Source organism: Loxodonta africana, chromosome 5 (assembly GCF_030014295.1).
Source record: "Loxodonta africana isolate mLoxAfr1 chromosome 5, mLoxAfr1.hap2, whole genome shotgun sequence".
NCBI lineage: Eukaryota > Metazoa > Chordata > Mammalia > Proboscidea > Elephantidae > Loxodonta > Loxodonta africana.
Window position 1 is genome coordinate 101,257,098 of NC_087346.1, and position 26,994 is coordinate 101,284,091.

Here is a 26,994-nt window from a genome sequence, read left to right on the forward strand (position 1 = left end):
CACAGGATCATTTAAGGAATGGGCTTCAGCTCCCATCTTCCTTTTGCTTTTCTTGGTTTTACAGGATTTTTCTGAATTATTTCCTGCAGGCACATCCATCTCTTTAGTCTCCATTGCTGATTTGCGAGTTCTGGTAGTCACTTGGGCCACTGAGGCATTACATGACTTTTTCTCTTTTGAAACATTATCTTTTCTCTCTACCTTTACAGGCTTCTCATGTTTCTTTCCAGCCACATCTCCCTTTATTTTTGTCTTCTCTGTTTCTGTTTTTTCATTAGTTATATTATCAGGCAAGTCAGCCTCCCTCTTTTTGGTTTTTTTTAGTTTCACTTTTGAAACATCCATTGTTTTATTAGGACAAGTAGGATGCTTAGATTTGAAATGATATTGCAGATTACATTTCTTGGAAGCTGCATAGTCGCATACAGGGCAATTGAACTGCCGCGGATTAACATGTAGCTCTACATGTTTTTTGAAGTTACTTCTATCTGCTGTTTTGTAGTCACAGTATGGGCAGTTAAGAGGTTTAGGCCCATTGTGAACTTGTCTTGCATGGCGGGTTACTTCATGTTGATTAGAGGCCACATAACTGCACTGATCACATTTAAATGGCTTCTCACCTGAAGGTAAATAAGAGATGTTTAGAGAAGACATAGATTAAGCAATGAATTCAAGACCTGCTAAAATATAAAGAATAGTATATGTGTAAAAACCACAGACTATTTAACAGATCGTATCATGCACCTTATGTTTACCATATTTATTTGTTTAACTTTTCTCTATCCCTTGATATTGATTTAAAACCAAGGAGAGGAATAATTATCTCAGTCTACCATCATCTTCAGAAAAGTTCATCAAGAGGCTCTCAAGCACTACTAATTAAAGAAAATCTAAAATTCCTATATAATTTTAAGATAAATCTTAAAAACTTCAAAGAAATCTCTTATACTCTATACTCCCTGACCCAAGGGGAAAACTATGTAAACATTGCTCTAGGCTCAGGGAGAAAAGGCTTTTTTCTTCAAATTTAACCCTTTTGTCCATTGTGGAAAGTGCTAAGTTTTGCTCAGCAAACTTTACAAATGCCAGAGTTGCTATTTTAAAGCAAAAATACAGTCAAGGTAGTTATTCAGAAAACTTTTCTTGATCCCCGCCTCCACTTTCTTCTATAAAATGGCCAAGGAAGTTAGGTGAGAAGAGGCATACAAATAGATATGGTATATAAAATATGCCAACAACATCATAATCACAGATACATACAAAACCAGAAAAACCACTCCCACCCCCAAATTAAAGGGATAAGAGTAACACATTCTACCTGAATACATACCCATCTAGATCACATTCTAGTAATATTACCAAATGGTATCCATACCCCACTGGTCCAATGGAATGCATAGTAAAAAAATGGAAATTGACATTTATGAAAATTCATCTCTCAAACATCAAATTCATGTAATATCTTATTTTAAATTTTCATAATGTAAAACTACTCAGACATTAAAAGCAAAACCATTTAGACACTAAGCTTTACATGATTAGAAAATGTCTGATGATAACTTTAAATACTATATCACAAAACAAAAACTTATCCAGGTATGTCAGATTGGATATGCAGCTAACTGAACAACAACTTTCCACACTGGTCCACTAATGGATTCATTACTGTCCATTTGGCCCTTTCTTGTCCTTTCAAATCTAAGACTTAAATGGAGAATATATCTGCTTACCGTATGTAGACATAAATTGGGGAAAGACAGGTGGCATAATGGTTAAGAATTCAAGTTCTAGAGTTAAAAGTCTAGGGGATCAAATATGGACTCTGCTACTTGCTTACTGTGAGGCCCTGGGCAACGTACAATTTCCTCACCTGTAAAATACTCTCTAAACCTTGTGAGATATAAATAATCTAATCCACATAAAGCACTTAGCTCAAGGCTGACAAAGCACTAAATACGCATTATCTATAACCAATCACTTTTGGAATCAACTGGTAATTTTTGGTTATGAGTAAATAAAAAACTAACAATTGAAATTTATCTGTTTATGAAAATATTTGCTCTAATAAGGGAATGGTAACTAAAATATCACCATTTAGTACCCCCTATGAATAAGGAGATCTGAACAGCAAGTACTGAGGTGTACACCCCCACCTAGCCTCCGCCTGGCCAGGGAAGTGGTAATGTAGGAATTTTATGTTTAAAATTTGGTGGCATAATTAACCTGCTGGATTAATTTTTCTCTCCCAGTTGTTGTTGATGACATTAAAGCTGGCTTGTATTAAGAATATTCATCAAGATTTTCTAATGTACAAGTACCTAATTTGAATAAGTCTTTTTGCCCTGGACCAAGTTTTAACTTTACTCTCTTTTCCAAATCTGCTATTTACCCATGTTTTTCATCACATTTCATATAAATGTGCCAGTTTTGTCTATTTTAAGTATAAGGTAAATTCAAAAAAGGAAAGATTTGTACAAGATTTACACATTCATATAAAGAATAATTCAGAAAGAACAGCTAAGAAAAATTTTAATAGGGACATACAATGGATTACAACCATTCAACAATATAAACGAAGTTCTGATAATTCAACAAAAGGGGATGAACCTCCAAAACACTAAGCTAAGTGAAAGAAACTAGATGAAAGAATTCTATACTGTCTAATTCATTTACATGACTTTTAAAAGGCAAAACTGTTCTTTGATAAAAAGTCAGAATATCGACAGAAGGGTACTGATGGGGAAAGGGACAGGAGGCAACTTTTCTGAGGGTGACAGAAAAGTTTTATGCCTTGATCTGGGCAGTAGTCAAAAAGGTGAAAAGATCCAGAAAGCCACTGAGGTACCCTCTAAGAATACTTAAGATGTGTGCAATTTAATGTAAATAAACCATACTACAAAGAATTATTACTTAAAAAAATCACTCTAAAATTCATGAAGACTCTCAAACCAAAATGTCTTTAAAATAAGCCAGGGTATTAAATAATTACACCAATGGATCATGAAGATGGCACAGAACTAGGCAATTTCTGTTCTGTTATACATGGGGTTGCTATGAGTAGCAACCAGCTCAATCGCAAGTAACAACATAATAATAATAACCAAATAGTTATTGAAAAGAAAATAAATTTACCAGTGAATTTAAAAAAGTAATAAATGGCGGTGGAATTTGGCAAGCTACTTTTCTGTTATCTTTAACAAACATCCATACCCACGTAATAAGAAAATAGACAAAATTAAGTCCAATACTAGCAGAATGGGATAACTAGTCAGTGTGATACATGAAGTATAATTACAGGTAAATATAACGGCAATTATAAACAGGCCAGTGGCCTCCACTGAGGGCAGGAAAGGGAGAGCTGAGGAAAACATCAGTGTCTCTTGGCCTACCCAGGAGAGGCTATCCGAATACTATTATACTATTAGGTAGGAGTCCCTGGGTGATGCAAAAGGCTAACGTGCTTAGCTACTAACCCAAAGGTTGATGGTTCAAGTCTACCCAGAGGCACTTTGGAAAGAGGGCCTGGCCATCTACTTCTGCCACCAATGAAACCCTATGGAGCACACAGGACTACTCTGACATACATGGGGTCACTATGAGTCAGAATCAACTTGATCACAGATGGTTTATCAGGTAAGAACACCAATAAAATGAAGCCCACACCACCACCAGATTAATTCAGTGTGGCTGTATTTGCACCAATATCCAATTTTCTTTTTCACCAAACTAACATTCTGATCTCTAATTTGACCTAAGATCAAATTAGACCCTGGTTAGAAGTGCTCCAAGTAAACAACCAATATGGTTTTGCTTTATAAACCACTGTCAGGTTGGCTAAAATGTACTAACTCAACAAAGCCTAATCTCGCCCAGAAATAAGTCAGAGTACAAACTGCTCCTCTAAAGACATTGAGATGAACAAGGAACCAAAATGCCCAAGGTGACCTATAAAAATGAGACCACAGAGCCACCAAGATATTCAGTCCATGCGAAAGACCATCCAATTTGACCTGACTTAGCCTCATTTTATGTGCTATCAGCAATTTCCATTCAAAGTATTAAAATATAGGCTCTGCTGAAAATAATTCAGCACACTCAAACATGAAACAGACTATTTTTGTTTCCAGTTTTTGACTCACAAGCTGTTGGCATCCAGTAAAAGACAATGGTTCTGCTCTCTCAATACAGTGTGGTTCAAATTTCAACATGCTGTAAATTCTTTACTTGAGCCACTTTCTAAGCCATAATGTTCTTTTTAACTATGTTGATAGAAGTTGGAGAGTAGTGGAGGGGGTCTGAGACCAAATCCTAGCTCTTCTACTTTCAAGAAATGACTATTATCCTCTGAGTCGATGTCCTCAGCTATAAACTGGGATTAGGCACCTTTTCTGTCTTCCAAATTAATTTAAGTCCAATTCAAAAGAGTTAACATTTGTACAAGTTTTACATATTCATATAAAGCTACTACTCATTATTAACACTTTTAAAATACTTCCTGTACTGTAACAAGTATAGAAAACCATCTTTAAAGTAAATGAAACCCAAGGCAAGGTACGACAAATCCAAATAAAAGTGCTTCACAGAAGATTATCAACTACTGTAAAACACCATAGACAAAGTTGTATCGGTTCAATGAAACAAGAATTAATCATCCTAACCCAGTGACCAAGCATCACTGATCAGTATGCAATTCAAGTGACACATATCAGAAAGTAAATATCAAGTCCTTACAGGAAATACAAGACACAGGAAAAAGCTAAATGGCACCATAAAAAAGCAAGTAGACAAATCAGAAGGGGGGACATTGTACAGGAAAAAATAGCCATATTTCTCCAATGCCTTAGTTACCCCATCTGAAAGATGAGGATAACAATAGAACTTAATAAGTCATAAGGGAGTTATAACGAGTTAAGTTAACTCATGCAAGGCTCTTAAATGTTTTTATTTAGGGCCTGGCGCACATCTATCAACAAGACTCTGCCCTGTCCTCAACAAAGCCTGAGATTGTGTCCAAGTTATTCCCAAAGTTTCTAGGTAAGTAACCCAACTCAGTAACTTCAGAGATTTAGAAGGAACACTCAATGTACATTAACATGACAAGCATGTGAGGTCAAGCAAGGCTAGCATACTATATGACCTCTTCATAGGCCAGATCTAATTGTTAATTTAAAGAAAATGAATCTACACTTTCCTAAATAGCAAGATTTTAGCATATTTTCCCCATCAAATCTGGAAGGAGAGTAATCTGATCAGAAGTAGTAGTTCACTAAGGGTCCCTCATGGCCAAATGAAATAATTACCTTTCATAACCACCTATGTTAGATTTCTTTTTCTTTTTTTTTTTTTTACCTTGCCATCTACATACCTTGAAAATGAGAACCAAATCCATGCAGTGATCATGATGATTTCAGTCACTGGAACGGATTAACTTTCCACTTGCTAGAGTCTTATACTTTATAGGTTAACAAATTGGTACCCTGGATTATCTATCATTTTCTTTTGTGTTTAGTTTTTGTGAATTGGCTCTTAAAACCCCTGTCAACTCAAAATAACAAATCCAAATTTCAGGACCTGAGGATGAAATCTCTAGAACCTGGTAACCGTAATCACATACTAAGAAATTCAACATTATACTGTGTACATAATGACATGCCTAGGGAACTGTGAGAAAGTGGAGATTGTTCAAAAAGCCTTGGTCTATGATAGCTGGTCAAATTTTATTGTAGTTATGGAGCTCTCTGTCTTTGAAGATCTGATTTAAGTTAAGGACCTTCCTCCCGGAAAGCGTGCACACACTCGCATTTACACTCAGTTTTCAGGAGTTCATCTAAATTCCAGGCTAAGGATCTCCCTCTGCACACTAACACAGCACTGATTTTTAGCTCTAATTTCTAAATTTGCCAACAAGCCGTTTAAAATACTTTGTTAATAAATCATACTCAGTTCCAAATCTAGAAGAACTTAACGGTAGTTCACTAAAAATGACTTTAAAAAGTTCCCATTTCATACCAACCTGAATGAGTACGCATGTGTCTAGTTAGATGAGTCTTCTGAGAACTTGAGTAAGGACAAAGTTCACATTTATACGGGCGTTCTCCTGCAAAAATACAGTAATAGTGTTTAAATATAACAAAATAAGCCAAATATAGATCTCACTAACATACACAATATTTGGCACGGAGCATTTTTCTTTTTAAAAAGGTATGTTTCCTATTTCTAGCAAAATGACCAATTTATATAGAAATGTACATAATTCAATTCAGAATTTCCATAACATTATTCAGGTTGGCTTTGTGAATTCTCATAGCCCTTTTTATTTTCAAAATGATGCTGCAGGTTATTATTGAAGTATTTAACGTCTTAGCTCTTCTTTCCACCTGTATGGTTCCTGTATAAGTGCAATTGGAATAACTTTCTATTGTAACTAATAATTAAAAAATAACTGATGGATAAACGCTACTAAATAAGCTGTGGGTGAACTGAAAGGTTGGTGAACCCACCCAGAGATGCCTCTGAAGAGAGGCCTGATGATCTGCTTCTACAAGAAAACCCTATGGGGGCATTTCTACTCTGCAAACATGGGGCTGTCACGAGTTGGAATTGACTGACAGAAACTAACAGAATAGTTGTAATCAGATAATACCAAGTGTTAGCCAAGGATGTGAAGGAATTGGAACCCTCATATATCTGGTGGAGATGTAAAATGGTGCAGCCACTTTGGAAACCAGTCTGGCAGTTCCTCAAAATGTTAGAGTTACTTTATGATCCAGCAAGTCTACTCCTAGATGTATGTACCCAAGAAAAATGAAAACGTATGTCCACACAAAAACTTGTACCCAAGAATTTATGGACCATTATTCATGACAGTCAAGAAGCGGAAACAAACCAAATGTCCACCTGAAAAATGGATGAACAAAATTCTACTTATAAAATGGAGTATTATTCAGCAAAACAAATAATAAAAATAAGAACTCTACATATAAAAACAACGAAACATGCTAAGTGAAAGCCAATCACAAAGGACCACAAATTGTGAGAGTCCATTTACATGAAATGTCCAGAACACATGCCAATCCAGAGACAGAAAACAGATTGGTGGTTCCTGGACTGGAGACCCAAAACACCAACCCAGTGCCATCGAGTCGATTCCGACTCATAGCGACCCTATAGGACAGAGTAGAACTGCCCCACAGAGTTTCCAAGGAGTGCCTGGCAGATATGAAATGTCCAGAACACATGCCAATCCAGAGACAGGAAACAAACTGGCGGTTCCTGGACTGGGGAAGTTGTGGGGAAATGGGGTTGTGAATACTAATGGGTATGGGATTCTGGGGTGATGAAAATTTTCTAAAAAAAGATGTATGGCAATGGTCGCACAACTCTATGAAGATACTACCAGCCACTGAATTGTACAGATTTTTAAGTGGGTGAATTGTACGCTAGGTGAATTATATCTCAATAAACCGTAGTGGCATAATGGTTAAGAGTTGCATCTGCTAACCAAAAGGTTGGCAGTTTGAATCTACCAGGCACTCCTTGGAAACTCTATGGGGCAGTTCTACTCTGTCCTATAGTTGCTCTGAGTCAGGGTCGTCTCCACGGCAACGGGTTAGGTTTGGTTAAAGCAATTATAAAAAACGTTAATGAAATTGAAGACCCTTGAAGACATGCTAACTGAAATAAGTCAGTCACAAAAGAACAAATATTATATGACCCTACTTATACGAAGTATATCTGGAATAGGGAAGGGAGTAAAGAGGAGTCATTGCTTAGGGGACATTGAGCTTCTATTAAAGGTGACAGGAAAATTCGGAAATGGATAATGGTCGTGGTTGAACAACATAATAAAAGCGATTAATGCCCTTGAATTTTACATATAAAAAAATACTAAAACAGCAAACGTTTTGTTACATATTTATTTAATTTGATAAAAATGTTAATGGAGAAAAGTTAAACACTATTCTAGATTAGCATGAAAGGTCATTTGAGGTCTACTCTTAAATTCTTTATAACAAAATAAATTGCTCTTATCTGTAAAACTCCACAAAATAGGCCTATTCTAGAAAGTTTAGTTAGGCGGTGATTTTGAAGTCACACATATGGACAAAAACGATCTTTTTAAGAAGAATTTGTGAACAGGTTATATATCAAAACTACAAAATTGAGTCTTCTGATTAAAGAGGCTGACTCAGAAGTAATCTCTAGCTCCACCCCGCTCCCATGACAATTACCTATAGAAAGAGATTCTGAACTTTGAATCCCAGTGGTATGTATCATTAGGGAATGATGGGCACATCACTTCACGCTTTCAAATCTAGTTTTCTTCTCTGGAAATACAGACTGCTGTAATTTGCCCTGTTTTTCCTCAATGGATTTTTCTGAAGATTAGCATAGAACAGAAGAAAGTATCTAACACCAGGTACTTAATGAGGAACAGAATAAATCCATGAAATGAATCTGAAAACTAACAGTGCAAAAGAGAAACAAGTGATTCCTACCCCTACCATTTCTGTTCTCTGCTCTATAGCACCAAATCAGTTTATTTCTCCAGAAATTCAATTTTCAGAACTATGCATTTAGCACTAGAGATACTCTTAAAATTTACATTTAAATGTTATCCTTCATAAACTTTGTTTTTAAAATTAAAAAAAAAAAAATCACATTAATCAGGTAAAACAAGGGAAAAAAATCTTTTAACAAAGCATTAAGTTTAACACGAAAACGCTTAGCACGAGTTTAACACGAAAACATGAAATGAGATATCTGCAACCACAGGGCCTAGAAATCTTGCTGCAAATCTTTCCTGTAATGGAATTTCACCTGTAAGTTTTACTGTTTAAATCTACCTAATAAACAAAGCATTATCAATCTCCCTCCCCCCTTCACTGGGTCCCTCTTTACCTGTAGGGTTCAATCCTGCAGAGTGCCACCTCCTGGAAAGGGGACCTGATAACAAAACAGCTTCTACAGCCCCCTTTCACTAGTGATCCAAAGAGTACAGTACACTAGTTTACTATCCATTTTGTTCAGGCAGTAATCCAGCCTCAATTCTCACCAGGAAAATGAAAAATGTGAATATTAACTACTAACAGTTACAAATATCTCTTTGAAAAATGATATCCCTTAATTAACAAAAGTTTAAAAGACAATTTTAAAAGTAAGTAAGGGATGCTGGTGAGAAATGGGGAGTGACTGCTAATGGATACAGGTTTCTCTCCAGGGTGATGAAAATGTTCTAAGATTGATTGTGGAGATGGCTGCACAACTCTGAATACACGAAATAGTAAAAATTATTAAATTACATACTTTAAATAGATGAACTGCATGGTATGTGAAAAAATCTAGATAATGTTCTTTTTAAAAATTAAATTTATGAAACAATTACCCAGAAAACCATTGTTAATACACCAAATGTCACAAAATATTGGCAACTGTTAAGTACAGGCCATGGGTATAAGCTGGATCATGGTGGTATTATAGTACTTCTGAGGTGTTTGAAATTATTCATATAAAGAAAATTTAAATTTTTTGACAGAGCTGAACTTACGGACTAGATAGAGGCCCTTACCTGTATGAGTTCGAACATGCTGAACATAATTGTTTTTTCTGTCTGAAAAATAGTTGCACTTTCCACATGTGTATACTTTCCTAGGAAAATGGTTTCTCAAGTGTTTCCTCCAGTGATATTCGCTTACTGTGGTATACGTGCAAATGATGCACTTATAGACTCGCTCGTTATCCCCAGCTCTGGTGTGGTGTTTCAGATGCGCAGTATAGTGATCATATCGGTTGGTATTGTAGCCACAGCGGTCACAGCGAATGGGGCCCTTGGAGAAATCTCCCTCCTCAGCAGCAGAAGAGCCATATTCTCTGGCTTTTGCTTGCTTCTCTGCACTTTCTTCCACAAAAACTTTCTTAGCACTGTGAACTCTGATGTGATGCACAAACTGTTCTTCAGATTCTGCTTCATACTGGCATGGCTTGCAGCGAAATGGTTTGGTCTTCAAGTTCTTGCACTTGTCCTCTGTTCCTGGTGTTTTGGTAGGAAGATCTTTATTTGTGTTATAAATTTCTGGGGCAGCAGATACCTCAAATACAGGTTGAGGTTCTACAACACTGAGTTCCAAACTTTCCAGTTCCATGTTTTCCAGTCCATTAGGTTCACCTTTTATTTCAGGAGACTCTTCAAGTACTTCTGCATCACTATCTGAAAAGTTATTATCCCCAACAGGCATCAATTCTGCCATCTGTCTTTCTTCACCAACCAAGTAATCACAGCAGCTACCATTTACTTCCCCAGTCAAAGCCACATTTGCCAACATAATAAGCTGCGGTGCGGCCAGTTCAGCTTTAGAGAGGTCATGCAAGTCATACATGTCGTTAGACAAGGCCATTCCAATGTTGGCACTGCTGGTAAACAGCCCTCCTCCTCCTCCAGAGGACTGCCCCATTACCTGGGTGGCCATAACTGTATTCTGTCTGAAGTTAAAATAAACAAAAAATAAAACACAACTTTTAATAGTCTGAAATGAAAGCATCAATGTAATTCTTCCTAACTAAAAAAACATTTTTTCCAATATAATCTTTAAAACTCCAGAAGCTTAATAAACCACTAAAAACAAACCTTCAAAATATTCTTGTAATCACCAATTTTCTTTTCTTCAGTCAACAGAAAAACTTTTATTACCCCTAAAAAATTTTTATCAACAGTACTGACATAACTCACGCACCGACTAGGTCAACTAGGTGATTAATTTTATATTTGATTAGCAGGTCTTCCCTCAAGAACTTCATTTTTCTGGTGGGTAAAGAACAAGTAATCTTCATTTTCAACATCAATTAAAATTATTTTAAAATTCAATACATGATTAGCATATTGTTGTTCTCCTATTCTCCCAACAATTCACTGGTCTAAATCTGAGCTGAAAAACCCCAAAATCATACTGTTGTGCCTTATATTCACAAGCACGTCTGGAAAGTGGAAGGCTGTAATAATTGGTCAACCTAATTAAATTCTATATCAACCCAACTAACTTCAGAAGAATAAGCTATTGTGGAAAAAGTACCACTCAGTCTAAATTTTTTGATGACTCCACTGGTTTCAAAGGGGAAAATAATCATGGACCCTCTTCCTGTGAAAAAGGGAAGTTTAGCTTACTCCAAACTTCACAAACGAAGATTAAGAATTAATCTTTCAACCCCTCTAACGAAAAAAACCTACAACTCTACATTCCACAACCAGTAACTTTTTGTGCATTGTGCTTGACTTGGCCTACTTGCCCTAATGGAAGCCATTACAAGATCACCTTCTTGAAAACATGTTGGCTTTTTAAATGGTCTTGACCATCACGTTGCTTTTCAAATACTTTAGCTGTTCTCTTCCAAATTAGAAAAGCCAAAATATGCGACAAGTTACACTAAAAAGTACAGTTAAACCTAAAATACAAAAAGGAGACCATTTCAATCAAGTTTATGAACACAAGCCGGTTTAGTAATAGGTACCAAGAAAAAGTTGGAATCAAAACACCAACAGAGAAAACAAACTAACCGTAAAAGGTTTCCCAGTGCCTAACAGCACAGACTACTCGGTATTTACCCAAACATCAACTTTTCTAATCCCTCCAAAATCCTACTACCTACTATCCCTAAAGGAATTTTAACATTTGTGAGGCCGACGAAGCACAGCCCTACGAGTTGCACAAATTCCTATGTGCTGCTGCCACCAGCGCCTGCCTCGGCGGCGGCATTCCTGACTGAAATAGGCATTCGGCCATTTTCTCAAAATACCAAACACAAAGCAGCTCTTTGCAAACTCGGGCGCTCTCGCTTCCTCTCGGGCCTACACGCTGCACACATCTACACACCAACTCGCGCGAGTTGCCCCAACAACCGTCCCGAGGTTTTTCCTGTGTCCCCCAACACTAAAAACGAGGGGGATGGGTACTTGGGGCTCGTGGGGCCACACCAAGTCATTCCCACGTCCAGGCAGTCCCTTTCCCGGCCCGCGGGCCCGGGTCTGGGAGGAAAGAGGAAAGTTACCGTAATTCCGGCGCCCCGGCTCTCCTGATCGCCCCGGGGCTCTCCCTCCGCCAAGGACCGGAGAGCCTCCGCTGGCGCCCTCAGGAGGAGTCGGCCCAGAGCAGGCAGGGGGCCCCCACGCGCGCCGGCCGCCACCCCCGCGCCCCGGAAGTTTGCGAACTTCACTCCCCCACGGCGCCCGGCAGGACGCTCTCCCCGGGTCCGCCAGGTCGGACAAGCCGGCGGCCGCGCGCGGAGGGCTGAGGCGCCGGGGCGGCCCGAGCGCAGAAATCGCTGTCCAGCCCCATTGGCGGACCCGCCCGGGCCACGGGGTTGACTCAACCCGCCCGGCCGCACTCAACGGCGCCTTCGGCAAAAGGGAGAGGCCGGGATGGGAAGGGTGGAGGGGAGGGCCTCGGGCCGGCGCGGGGCTGCTGCGGGCGGCGGGACCTGGGAATGGGAGGAGGAGGAGGAAGTTTCAGGACTGGGGCCCCGAGCAGCTCCGCTTCGCGGCCTCAGGACCGGAATTCGAGGGGCGCCGGGCCCGCGCCGAGGGGACGACCCCGCCTCGCCCGTGAAGGGGGTCCCGACGACGCGCCGCTCCCCAAGGACGCCCCCGGCCCAGCCCCCGGGCCGCGGCGGTGTAACCCGATCCCGCTCGGCCGCCCGCCCCCGCCCGGTACGGCCGCCGCCGCGGAGCCACAGTATCTGCAAATCAGCCCTGGACAGCGCCTTGCTCCGCGTCCTTCCGCGCCCTCCCCCTCCCGCCGCCCGGCCACTACCGGGCCGGCCCTCCCCCACGCCGACCGAGCCCCCCGCCCCGCGCCCGGCTTACCCACCTAACCAGGAGACGAGGAGCTGGCGACCCGGCGTCGCCGCTCCTTCTCTGACTACTTTTCTTTGTTGCTGGAGTTTCGGGGGAGGGGAGGTGCAGGGTAGAAAAGTTGGGCGATTGGGCCGTCGAGGCCCGCGAAGGTCCAGGAGTAGGGCTGCTGTGGGTGCTCAGGCCGCTGGCCCTCGCCCTGTCGTCCTGGCTGCCGCCGCCGCCCGGGTTTGGGGCCCGGGGCCTCGGCGGCGCTCGCTCTGCCGCTGCGCCGTGAGCTCGCGGGAGCCGCACATTCCAACACAGGAGGCTGCGCCGCGCATCCGGCCCGCGCCGCCGCCGCCGCCGCCGCCGCCTCCGCCGCCGCCGCCCGCGAGACACGCCCCCTCCGCCGCCTGCGCGCCCTCGCGAGACACGCCCCCTCCACCGCCCGCGCGCGTGGCCGCTGGGCGCGCCCCGCCCCTCGGCGAAGGGGGTAGTTACACACCCTCGCTGGACTGGGGTCGCGCCTAGAGGGGGCCGTACCTAAATCCGCGCGGTCCCTCACTCTTGCTCTTAGGTCAAAAAAGAGGCGGGCCCCGCTCCTTTATTTCTCTTAAAAGCAAGCAACAGAAAAGTTATCCCCAACCCTGTCGTGCATGCGTCAGAATAGAGCTGTTAAAAGAAAAGTCTGCAGGCTTTGACCGTTCTGTTTAGCACTATTGTCACTGGGCTCTTAAATCTGAAGCGCTAGAAAGTACTTTTCAAAATCTCTTCAAGTCTCCACCCATCCCCACCCGTAACTAATTAAACTGCGTTTTAAACTTTTTTGGTAAAAATGCAATCCAAATTTCAAACAGTAAGCGAGGAAAATGTAATTAGTGTGTTTGTTGTGAGAAGAAAATGTTCGGGGAAGGACGTTATGAACAGCGGTGTTAAAAGCCTCAGAACAGTTAGTAAAAATAAGATTGAGCGGACAACTCCCTAGACGTGTCAGGTAAACAGCTCATTGCTGAGCCTTGAAAACGCGATTCCAGTGGAAGAGTAGAAACCACATTACTGAGGGTAAAGAACTGAAGAGGTGGTGAAGCTGCCGGCGTCCACGTGTTGTTAAATTTGGCTTCCGCGTCTATAAATGCAAACCCTGGTGGTTGAGTGATAAGGTGCTATGGCTGCTAACCAAAAAGTTTAGCAGTTCGAATCCACCAGCCGCTCCTTGGAAACTCTGTGGTGCAGTTGTGTGTCCTACGGGGACGCTATGAGTCGGAACAGGTTTTTGGGTTTTTTTTTTTTTTTGTCTGTAAATTGGAATAACTACACAAAATGCCTGGCATATGATAATATGCTTAAAAAGTAGTTTCATGCACTCCTTACCTTCTGTTTCCACCCGAAGTGCCTTTGATACCTTCTTAAAACATGAGTCTTGTGTCAGGCCTGTCCTTAGAAACTTAATAGCTCCCAATGGCCTACAAACTAAAAGCTTAAATTCTTTAGTGTGGCATTCAAGGCCCTGCCTAACCTGATCTAGGTTAGTCGGCCTGTCACTAGCATCATAATAAAGATGGCAGCAAGGGCTACGGGGATTCAAAATAGGGAGCTGAATCCTAACTAGGAGGATCTAGAAACTTCTCACAATAGATAACATTCAATCTGACCTTGGAGAATGAGAATTCAACAAGTAGAATTCTCTTTAGCCCTGGGTGAAGGACCATTTAAACTGTAAAAACCAGTTCAAAAGCCCAAAGCCGCCTAAGATACCCCTAGCTCTTCCTCTGGCTCGCTCAGTTCCTTCACTCCTTTCTCTTCAGACAGGACTTCCAGACTTGACGCTTTCTAGTACACTCCTCAGTAAGACTCTTATTTTCCTATATCTAGACAACATATTACTAATTAATGCAGCGTTTGGCTGCTAATCAAAAAGTCCCGCAGTTTGAATCCACCAGGGACTCCTTGGAAACCCTATAGGGCAGTTCTACTCTGTCCTATAGGATTGCTAGAAGTCCTATTCCACTCCGTGGCTACTGGTTAGTTTGTTTGTTTTTTAGATGCGGGATAGAATGAAGAGCCTAAAGACGGCTAAAAGTTTCAGCGACTTCATTTCAAACACAAACCTCCCCCCCTCCCCCACCCCAACCATCACCAAGAATCAAACTTGATAAGTATTCATTTTCATTTAGAGAAAGAGAACTAAGGAACAAGGCCAACTTTTCTAGATGTTTAGGCTTGGTACAAAATTTTTCTATGTTTATTCTTTTTTCCCCCCTTCTTTTTAAACTAAAATCTAATTTGAGGTTACATGGCTATTCTAAATGCTGTACCCCAGAGACCAATTCTGTCCTCTATGAAAGTTGTCAAAGACATGAACTATTTTCTTACCCTTTTTTTGTCCACCAGGGCCCCTTTTTAGGTCCAAAAAGGAAAAAATGAGAAATCTCTTTTTAAACCTACTAGATGAATGTTCTTCATTTCCTTGGTCTGACCGCTTAATGGAAATGTTTTATTAATTGTGAATTTATTCCCACATATTGTGATGCAAATAGAAGAATTGCAAATGGGGCAGCTGCATTCACTTAAAATTAGCAAAGGCCCTTGTTCAAGGGATGACATATTCAGAATGACCCAAATTATCAAGACATGAAGGCCACAGGTCAAATTCAAGGCCAAATTATAAATCAATAGAAAATTACCTTGGGGGAAGCTGGTACTATGAAGTTAAATTCTTCATTGTTTTTCAAGAGGCAGTATTTTACTTTGTTGCATCCAAATTTTAAGATCTTTTGCAAGATAAAGACTGAAATGTGAATGAGTTCTGGTTTTGTTATTTTGAGAATATGGGTTCTTTCCTGCATATTTAATTCAGCAGTTTTTTTTTTAACTTTAATTGTCATATGTTCTTAATATTTTCTCTTGAGATTTATTTCAAAAGTTTGGTAAAATATTGTTTTTCAGCTTCCATGTGCTTTTTATTCCTAACCATGTCTCAATGTTTTCTTTAGAAAAGAGTGTAATTTGACTGAACCCACATTAATGTTACACTGAAGTTCAACAATCTGCTTTAAATGTTACATCTGACTCAAGGTTTGGGTTGATTAAAAATTGGGTGCAACATCTGTATCCTGATGTTGAAAGGTTTCAGTTCCACTTTCTGCTGTAAAAGTCAGAGTGAAGACATTGGTCTGTCAAGGAACAAAATTTGGGGCCTTTCTTCCATCCTCCCTTCATTTCCAGCAGTACCCAGCACCCTCTTTGCCCCCACAGAAATCTCCTCCAGGTGTAACTGACCTGGCTCTTACATTCTTACATCTGAGTCAGCACAATTTCTATTACGCATTTAACTAAAAGTGAACTGAAAGCACCATTTAAAATGTTGCCTTGTTTCCTTTATAAGTTTATTTTGAAAGTCCTGGTGGGGTGTGAGAAAGATTGGAATATAATAGAAAGCACACTGGCCAGGGACACAAGAGACCCATTTCTCATCTGACCCTTTAAGAATCCCTTCTCTGGAGTTTTCTCTGTAAAATGAAGAGATTGAACTAGTGGTACTTAAAATTCTCAGCAACTTCTGGTGCTTTTTACTCTGTTTCAAATTTTGAATCATGTACATGTATTTCCTAGCACAATTACATATTTTTTAAGTTCAGTATATGAGGCCCCCCTTGTTTCCTCTCTGTAGCTCTCTGTTGCCCTCTTCAAGGCCCACTTGTAGGCCTGTAGCCACACTACCTTCAAGAGTCATCCTTCCCAAAGGCAGAAGGATGTGAGAAGCTCTGGTCTAGTCCTGTCTGATGCAGCAGCATTCATCCTTGCTGCCAGTTGGACCCTGACCTTTTGACCTGGTTCTGAGGACTGCTTAACACACTGTCTTATTCACTACAGTGTCTGCAGCCTGAGCTATAGAGGTGTTCTGTAAATGCTGAGAGAAGGAAAGCAGGCAAGAAAGGAACATGAGAATGAGCTGGGCTCCTTCTAACCTTCTGGGAACCCAGATCACATTTTGAGCTACAATCCCCCTGGTTCCCTTCCCTTCAGCCACACCAGCCCCATTGAACACTGGCTACTCACCCAACTCAGGTCCCTTGCTGTTCCTCTTCTGAAAGTCTGTACAATAAATATCCCTCTGCCCAAGAAGCTCATTTCCTCCCCTCCGTGATTCAAATACCACCCTCTCAGTGGCCACACTGTTTAAAATTAACCCCCCCTTCTCTTTGTCTTAATCCTATTCCCCTTCCCTGCTTTTTCTCTTTAATATTTATCACTATCATTCCATGCATTTTATTTATTTAACCTATTTATTATCTCCCCTCACTAGACCCTAAATTCCAGGGAAAAAAAAAAAAAATGTTGCTATCAAGTCGATTCCAACTCATAGTGACCCTACAGGACGGAAGAGAACTGCCCCATAGGGTTTCCAAGGAGAGGCTGGTGGATTCAACATTTTGGTTAGCAGCCATAGCTCTTCACCACTGTGCCACTCTTAACCACTATGCTCCAAACTCCAGAAGGGCAGAGAAATTCAACTTTATCCCCAATGCCTAGAACATGGTAGTTGCCCAACAGTATTTGTTAAATTAATAGTAACAAGATCCTGGAGCCTTGGAAGCACAGTGGTGAAGAGCTATGGCTGTTAACCAAAATGTCGGCAGTTTGAATCCACCAGCCACTGCTTGGAAACCCTATGGGGCAGTTCTACTCCGTCCTAGAGGGTCACTATGAGTTGGCATTCACTTGATGGCAACGTGTTTAACAGGATCCTAGCTTGGTATCCCAATCTCTCAAAGTGGGGACCCTCCTTACCCACATAGGTACCGCAATTCAGTACCCACCTGGCGGATCCATGTGCTATAAACCAAAACCCACTGCCCTAGAGTCGATTCTGACTCATAGCGACTATACTGACCACAAAATGGCGCAACTAAAAAAGATCTTAGAAGTCCTGGTCCTTGTTTTACAGATGAGAGAAGACTGGCCTCTGAGCTTTTGGTTTGTTTTTGTTAGGGCACAGATGGAATTAAGATCCAGGAGCTCAGATTTCTAACCAGTCTAGTACTCCTTCCAAGTCTCTCAAGCTCTTTCTCCCATCTTCCCTCTGCTCTTTCCTGGCCCCACCAGTTCACCTTCCCCAAAATATCTTTTACTCTCCTGGGCTTGAAAGGCTACTTTGTTCAATGACTCCACAGTCAGTGTGTATTTGAGGTAAAGGGACTCCTCAGATCCACATTTCCTTCACTCTTACGCCTATTTTCATATTAACTACCTTCCGACTAGGGAAGTCCTGACAATCTTTCATTGTATTTAAAATATTTAAGACACAGTATTGACATTTTAACGAAAGCCTCCAGCCCTTTGCCCATGTGTAGCTCTTTTGAGCTTACCAATTTTGGGGAAAGAGGACTTGGCTCAGGAGACAATTTCTTCAAGTACCCTGGGGTTTCCACCCAGTAACACAAATACCTGTAGGGAAGTGCGTGATGACTGGGAACAATCTATATGTCAAACTGGTCAATATATATTTTAATGCATCCATACAATAGAATAATAATAAACAATAAAAGGACTAACTACTGATATATGCAACTACTATACATGGATCAACTGCGAAAGTATTATGCCAACTGAAAGAAGCCAGATACAAAGGACATATGCTGTATGATTTCTTTACATAGTATTCTAGGAAAGGCAAGCTACAGGGACATAGATCAGTGGTTGCCAGGGGCTAGAGCTGAGGAAGGGGATTGCCTACAAAAGGGCAGAAGGGAATTTTTAGGATTGATGTAAATAATCTATATTTCTGCTGTGGTCACATGATTGCATGCATTTGTCAAATTTTGTAGAACTGAGCAACTCAAAGGGTGAATTTCACTATATGCAAATTTTACCTTGTCAACCTGACTATAGTAGTGAAAAAAAAAAAAAATAGTAGACCCAAGATGAAGTCACTTATGCTAAGCCCCACTTCAGGAAATCAAAACTTAGCTAAGTTCCTATTTCCTATAATGCCTGACCTTCCCAGGAGCCTAAACATAAGTCAACCAATTTGTGCTTGCTGCCTGAGCTGTGGTTCACGGTTTGGCTACAAAAGTTCCCAATATGCCATATGAGGAATATAACTTAGAACTAACCAATCACTTTTGCCCAGTGTTACTTCCTTGTTCTTACACCACTTTGCCCATGTAACTTTGTTCATTTTCGCTTGTCTTCAGAGCTCTTGTCTGACTTCCAAATTAGACAGCCCACAATAACAACCTCAATAAGCCTGACTTAAAAAAATTCTAATTGTAAACAATGGAAACTAGTTCTTCTTTACATGGTTGTTTGGGTTATTTGGTCAAGCGTTCAAAATCCTTTCACAAAATGTTATATTTGAGAATGATATTTTCCTCCTTATATAAAAAAAATATATAGTCTCTACCAATTTATTACCAAGAACGTCATTTTCTATCCTTAAAGCTGTTTTATTCAGCATGCATTTATTGTGTACCTTTGTCTGCACAAGAGTGGGGTGGGTTGGGAGGCAAATAAAGAAGTATAAAATATGGGCTTTGACCTTCAACAGTTTACAACCTAGTTGGGGAAATAAAACATACTGTGCTTTAAAGTACAGGCAGTAAGAGCTTTCAGAACTTGAAGGAGAAATTGCTTCCAGCTATGTAGCAAAGCCCTGAGGTAAGAGAGGGAACCTTAAGGATAGCTGGGGAAAGAATGCAAGCAGAGGGGACAAGAAGTACAAAGGCCCTGAGGAAGAAATAAGCCTGGAAGGTGCAGCTATATAGCTGAGTGAGTGAAGGCAAGAAAAGGAGTGATTTAGTAGGAGGCTTGATGGGGAAGAACCGTAGAGGATATGCATAAATTAAGATACCAATTGAGATACTCTGCACACATGGGGTCACCATGAAAATTGATTCCAAAAGCAACTAACAACAAGGCAGACAATGAGCAAGCTTCAAGTAGGAGATGGAGTCTGATTGCTGGAACTAAGCAGCTCATGGAAGCAGTTTATATGAAGACAGTCCAAAGTTCAGCGATCAGTTACCTTAAGGTCATTCCTACCGTGAAATTCTAAGATGGGGGTGGGGGAGGACTTGACGTCCGAAAATAAAGAGAAGGGATTGCAGACAAGTCAGGTAAACCATGATGACAAACCAGCTATGCTGGAGAAAACAGGACTGAGAATGACATGTACGAAATTAGTCTAGGTAAAGGGCACTCCTTCTGTGTTTGGACTGGGTTGCAATGAGGTCTTAAATGAATTAGGAAAACAGAAGTTTCTTGGAGAAGCATAATCATAGCACTACAATCCAGCTATAATTGTGGTTGTTACACAATCAAACCGTAGCCTAATCAAGTATATTTATTTGAAAGGGGATGAAATCTAAATACTTGTATTGTGCTCAGAAGAAAGACTGTATTTCCATAAGAAGGTAGTCTGCATGTAATCTAGAAAGTAGGAAAATGAAAGAGAAAAAATGACACTGTTCACCTACACTGACCAGAAGGGATTAAGAACAGAATCTGGCAGACAATGGAGGTTTAGGACAGGTAGTTCCAGGGTCTAGAATCAGTAATCTGACAGTCCAGATTATTTATCTCTCCTGACTTCACATCCATACTCACCAGCCAACCCTCCTCCCCATTTTGATTTCAAGCCACAATTAAGTCATTTATCAATTGGTATCTTAATTTATGCATATCCTCTACGGTTCTTCCCCATCAAGCCTCCTACTAAATCACTCCTTTTCTTGCCTTCACTCACTCAGCTATAGCTGCACCTTCCAGGCTTATTTCTTCCTCAGGGCCTTTGTACTTCTTGTCCGCTCTGCTTGCATTCTTTCCCCAGCTATCCTTAAGGTTCCCTCTTTCACCTCAGGGCTTTGCTCAAATGTCTTCTCAATGAATCCTTCCTGGCAACCCTACTTTAAGTTGCAGCTCCTGCGGGAGGGGTCAGCCCCTGGAGAAGGACAGCCATGCTTGAAAAAGCACAGGGTCAGTAGAAAAGAGGGAGACCCTCAGTGAGATGGATTGACACAGTGGCTGCAACAATGGGCTCAAGCATAACAACTATTGTAAGGATGGTGTGGGACTGGGCACCGTTTCGTTCTGTTGCACATAGGGTCACTATGAGTCGGAACTGACTCGACAGCACCTAACAACAACAACAACAACAGCCTGCCTCTACTTATCTCCCTTCTCTGCTTTTCTCTTTCTCCATAATGCTCATCACCATCTAATATACTATATGGTACCTTATTTATTTATTTTGTTTATTGTTAGTTTCCTCTACAACACCACTGTGGCCCAGGAAGGCAAGGATTATGTCTGTTTTGTTTCCTGATTATCCCCTGAGCCCTGGAACTGACTAGATATTCACTAAATTTTTTCTTGAATGGATGAACCAATCCAGGTGAGTTTGTCTAGTATGGATCAGTCTATCTGGACCAAATTGTAGGCATCTTATAAAGCTGAAGCTCAGACTCTAGAGCTGTGCTGTCCGATGTGGTGGACACTAGCCATGGGTGACTACTGAGCACTTAAAATGTGCTTTGTCCAAAGTAAGATGTGCTGTAGGTGTAAAATACACACTGGATTCCAAAAAGTTAGTATCAACCAAAGAATGCAAAATATGTAAATACAAAAAATATATATAATTATTAAAATTATTTTCACCATACCATGCAATATTACTCAGCAACAAAAAGGGAGTACAACAACCTGGAAGGATCTGAAGGGCATTAGATGCTGAGAAAAAAACGAATCTCAAAAGGTCACATCCAAAAAAAAAAACCAAACCCACTGCTGTCGAGTCGATCCGACTCGTAGCAACCCTATAGGACAGAGTAGAACTGCCCCATAGAGTTTCCAAGGAGCGCCTGGTGGATTTGAACTGCCAACCCTTTGGTTAGCAGCCGTAGCACTTAACCACTACGCCATCAGGGTCTCCAAAGGTCACACACTGCATGTTAAAATTGTTGAATTAGTGAATGTTTTGATATACATATATAACTACTATTTTTAAAAAACTCGCATACTGCATGTAGTGAGTCAAATGGAACCTCCAAATGTTAGATTTGGAAAAAAAAGGATCTTTGCAGAGATAGCTAAGTCAAGGATCTTGAAATGAGGAGATCATCCTGGATTCTCCTGGTGGGCCCTAAATCGAATGACAAGCATTCATATAAGACACACAGAGGTGAAGCAGATACAGAGGAGACCAGACTTACTGGCCTGAGAGAGACTGGAGAAACCCCAAGAGTATGGCCTCTGGAGACCCTTATAGCTCAGTAATAAAATCAATCCTGAGGCTCAGCCAAATATTAGGCAGGCCTATAAAACAAAGTGAGACTAAATAAGCACACCAGCCCAGGGACAAGGACGAGAAGGCAGGAGAGGACAGGAAAGTTGGTAATGGGGATCCCAAGGTGGAGAAGGGAAGAGTGTTGGCAACCAATGTCACAAAATAATATGTGTAGTAACTGTTTAATGAGAAACTAGTTTGCTCTGTAAACCTTCATCTAAAGTACAATTTAAAAAATAAAAACAAAAAAAAACAATAGTCCAAAATTTTGGGGAAAAAAAATTAAAGTCAGCTTGCTTCGCAAGGGCCCTTGCCTAAGGTCAAACAGACAGTGGCTTCATTTCATTTAAAAATGGAAAGAAGGTGAAAATTAGTGAGAGAAAAGAAAGAAGATAAAAAAGAATTAATTTTTAAAAAGTTAGAGATAGAGCACACATTAGAGATTCCAGGTTTTAAGAATGGGGCTGGGTGGGTGGGTGTTTGGGACTATAAAAGGGTAACACAAGGCAGATCTTTATGGTGATAGAAGAGTTCTGTGTCTTTTTTTTTTTTTTTAACTGCGTTTTTGGTGAAAGCTTACAGTGCAAATTAGTTTCTCATTCAAAAATTTATACACAAATTGTTTTGTGACATTGATTGTAATCCTCGCAATATGTCAGCACTCTCCTCATTTCCCTTTCCACCCCCAGGTAAAAGTTTGAATGAAAACTTCGAATATTTAAACAAACTTTATTTCAACAGTAATTATGTTTTACAGGACACAGGTTTAAAATAACTTCCAAGGTGTTTAAGTACCTTATTGATATTAGGGGGGGAGCCCTGGTGATGCAGTGGTTAAAGCACCTGGCTGCCAACCAAAAAGTCAGCAGTTCGGACTCACCATCTGCTCTGTGGGAGAAGGATGTGGCAGTCTGCTTCCGTAGAATATTTACAGCCTTGGAAACCCTATGGGGCAACTCTACTCTGTCCTATAGAGTCGCTTTAAGTTGGAATTGACTTGACACCAGTGGGTTTGGTTTTTCTTTTTGGTTTAGTGATATTAAATTGAGTTGCTAGATATTCTTCATAATTTAACTCTATATACTTTTACTTCTTATGCAACAGAGAAGGAATATACATATACATATATATGTGTATATATATATATATATGAGTCTGTGAATGAGTGTGTTCATTTTTGTCATTTAGGGATGAACTATAAGAGATATGCAACAAAGACAAAGTTTAAAAGCTTTATTAGAAAGGGAATTTATTTGATATGGTCCAAGTATTTTTTTAACTATCTGTTTGCTGGGTTACTTTATGAGATTTTAAGAGCTTTAATGTTAATATGCATATGAAATGAAGAGATTTCTTTTTTTATGCTCTTTTGTTTGTTTATTTGTTTTTTTAAAATAATTTTTATTGTGGTTTAAGTGAAAGTTTACAAATCAAGTCAGTCTGTCACATATAAGCTTATATGAAGTTTTTATACACCTTACTATATACTCCCATTTACTCTCTCCCTAATGAGCCAGCCCGCTCCCTTCACGAAGAGATTTCTTGATGTTAGAATAAGAAAATTTTCTTTAATTATTAGGTTGAAGAGTTAATTTATTCTTCCTGTACTCTCCCTAAAAGGCAAGGGTTCAGCCTCTCATTAAAGTAAAATTCCTGAGTTGAGGACCAGGCCACATGGCTTTGAAGGAAGCTAAGAATTTTATCTTTAAACTCTTTGGCTAAATAACTTAAGTATTGTTTCTCAGTGACCTAAAATAAGCTCTTGACAACTTTGAAAATTATGTGTCAGTGAGGTCTTGCCTGGTATTAGACAACAGACACATTATATCATAAAAAAAATCATAATTTTATTATTTTTTAATTGCTAATTTGGTCTTGACTTTACTTCTTTTGAATATAGTTTTCACTTTTGAGAAATATTGTTATAAGTTGACATGAACATTTTAAGTTGTTTTCTACAGATAAATTTTACTTCGCTAAACCAAAAAAACCAAACCCGTTGCTGTCAAGTCAATTCTGACTCATATCGACCCTATAGGTCAGAGTAGAACTGCCCCATAGGGTTTCCAAATCAGCTGGTGAATTCAAACCTCAGAACTTTTGTTTAGCAGCTGAGCTGTTAACCACAAGGCCATCAGGTTTTTTTGTTGTTTTTTTTTTTTTACTTTACTACTTATCAAAATATTTCAACAAAATTGGACTATATATCAGACCAATCAGAGGACTATAATATTTCAAATATGGATATTTTCCAGAATTACATGAAACCAAATTACACAGAATCAGGTAAAGTAAAAGGATTTTAGTATAAGGTTTATGTGAGAATATTGCTAATGTTCAATGCTCTATTTTTTATATGTATATAAAAGAAACATTTTTTTCTTTTTCCCTTTTTGTAAGGATCATCTATTTCAATAACTAATCACATTATGTTGGCTGCAGAATCTCCTGTAGATTAGAAGATAATATATTCAGAATGTTCTAAATTAGTTCACCCATAGACTCCCAGAAATGAGTTCTTCAAAACTGAGTACCCCAGACATCCTTACATCTATTACTATAAAATGCTCTACCTGTTAAACCCATTGCCTTTGAGTCGATTCCAACTGATAGCAACCCTATAGGACAGAGTAGAACTGCTCCGTAGGGTTTCCAAGGAGTGCCTGGTGGATTCAAACTACCGACCTTTTGATTACCAGCTGTAGCACTTACCCACTATGCCACCAAAGTTTCCTCAAATGCTCTATCTACACTTAATTTTGCTTTAAAAAAATATTTTCAAGATTAGAGAAGCCTTTGATGATTGAAAATTTAAATTCCAAAATTTGCCTGAAAAATATTAACTGGAAAGAACATCAGTTCTGGACCCATTAACCCTCTAGAGACTTAAAGCTTACCCACCACCACTCTTGTGGCCAGAAGCAGATGACTTCTTGAGTAGAAGCTAATCCCCAAACCATCAGAAAGACCTCATGCAACCTACTGCATTTTTTTTTTTTCTTTTTTACTTTTTGGACTTTGATTTCTGGTGATTGGTATTTTTATAATAGCCTATTGCAGACTGGTGGTATCATTCCTTGTTTTAATATTTCATATTTCTTTTATAAGCCTAGACCCCTGTTTTGTTTTGTTTTTAATGCTACCTAAATTGAAGAGTATTGAATATATCATGGACTGCCAAAAGAACGAACAAATCTGTCTTAGAAGAAGTACAACCAGAATGCTCCTTAGAACCAAGGATGGCAAGACTGCGCCTTATATACTTTGGACATGTTGTCAGGATGGATCAGTCCCTGGAGAAGGACGTCATGCTTGGCAGAGTACAGGGTCAGCGGAAAAGAGAAAGATCCTCAACGAGGTAGATTGACACAGTGGCTGCAACAATGAGCTCAAGCATGAGAACGAGTGTAAGGATGGCACAGGACCGGGCAGTGTTTCGTTCTGTTGTGCATAGGGTCGCTATGAGTCGGAACCGGTTCAACAGCACCTAACCACAACAACAAAGTAACTGGTTTGTTTATGCTATTTGCTTTACTGTATTATTTTTAGATTGTGTTTCTTCGGTATGAAACCCTTCCTAGAACTTGCCTTATTGCTTTGTATAACTCCCTTATTGAAAAATGACTTATACATGCAAATAAGACTATTCCTGCCTCAGATAATCAGTCTGAAGCAGGAATATTATGCACACCACCTGGATATATGTTCTCATGTGTATGTTCTTAGTATAAGGTTTATGTGAGAATATTGCAGGCCTATCCCCAGCCTTTCGCTTGGGCTTTATCTTATCTAGATGGATGGAGTATGACTACAGAATGTACTCTAGTTCATTTGGGAATTCCTTTAGTACTTTACTCGTACAATGAAAGTATACATTGGACCAGTCACCTAAAATTATGTGAAAAGAAAACAAAAAGGTCCACCAGAGATGAATAAGAAACAATGAACTCTTTGAATACCAATTGTGGCTTAAGATACTCTCCTCTGAGCATTTCTGCCTTGATATGGAGTTATAGACTTAGAACATGCTATCTGCAACCTGTCTTGCACTGTGGAAGGTATGGCAATTAAAAGTTACAGATGCTACATCAAATGAAGTAAAATCTTTGAATTCCCTCACCAAGGTTATATTGGACTATCAAATGGTCTTAGATTTTCTTTTAGCTCAACAAGGTGGACTTGGTGCCATTGCTAATACTTCTCGTTGCACTTGGATTAACACCTCTGGTATAGTGGAACAAGACACTAAGCAAATTTGTCAAATGGCTACATGGCTCCACATACCTCCCCAAGCTGACTACCCCTTCCTTAATATCTTTAGCCAGTTGCTAAAAGGAATAGGCTCTTGGTTTAGATCTATACTATTGATTGGATTAATGATGCTCATTGTAACTTTCATTGTTATTGGAATTATCCAATGTTGTATGAAGGTTACTTCTAACATGATTCCTCAGAAAGCTAATTATGTTGCCTATGAAGGGAATCATGTATATATTCCACAGATGTGCTCGAGCTCCTGCTTTAAGGCCAAGTAGTTCTTCCATTGTGACCCTGCTTCATACTTACCCTCAAGGGGACAAACACTGAAGACTGGGTGCTACAATAAAAAAAAAACAATAAAGCACGGTAAAAAAATTAGATGGTACCCAGCTACCAAAAAGGATAGAGTCTATAGATAAGTTGTAACTTTGGTGAAGGGTAAGACAGTACACAATACTGGGGAAGCCAGCACATCTTGCACAAGGCAAGGTCATGGTAGCTCCATAGACACATCCAAACACCCTAAAAGACTGAATTGCTGGGCTGAGTGCTGTGATGTCCATGGTCTCGGAGAACATCTAGCTCAATTGGCATAACATAGTTTATAGAGAAAAAGTTCTACATG

The 26,994-nt window shown here is 40.0% G+C and overlaps 1 protein-coding gene across 3 annotated transcripts in view; it reads right to left on the reverse strand.

Moving 5' to 3' along the window:
* Nucleotides 1–13,100, reverse strand: part of REST (RE1 silencing transcription factor) — a 40,785-nt gene extending 27,685 nt beyond the window's left edge. The window contains exons 1-4 of one of the 3 annotated variants that reach the window (XR_010322096.1): nucleotides 12,858–12,965; nucleotides 9,569–10,479; nucleotides 6,014–6,097; nucleotides 1–620 (exon numbers count right to left, since the gene is read on the reverse strand). The exon at nucleotides 1–620 is cut by the window's left edge and continues 2,074 nt beyond it. Coding sequence is in view for 2 of the 3 variants with exons in the window: in XM_064285759.1 (XP_064141829.1) it covers nucleotides 1–620; nucleotides 6,014–6,097; nucleotides 9,569–10,466 (1,602 nt within the window). In the remaining variant the exon portion in view is untranslated. Of the gene's footprint in view, nucleotides 621–6,013; nucleotides 6,098–9,568; nucleotides 10,480–12,039; nucleotides 12,169–12,857 lie in introns of those variants that run through there. The other 2 variants (XM_064285759.1, XM_010595698.3) reach the window with 2 other exon arrangements.
* Nucleotides 13,101–26,994: the final 13,894 nt, after the last annotated feature.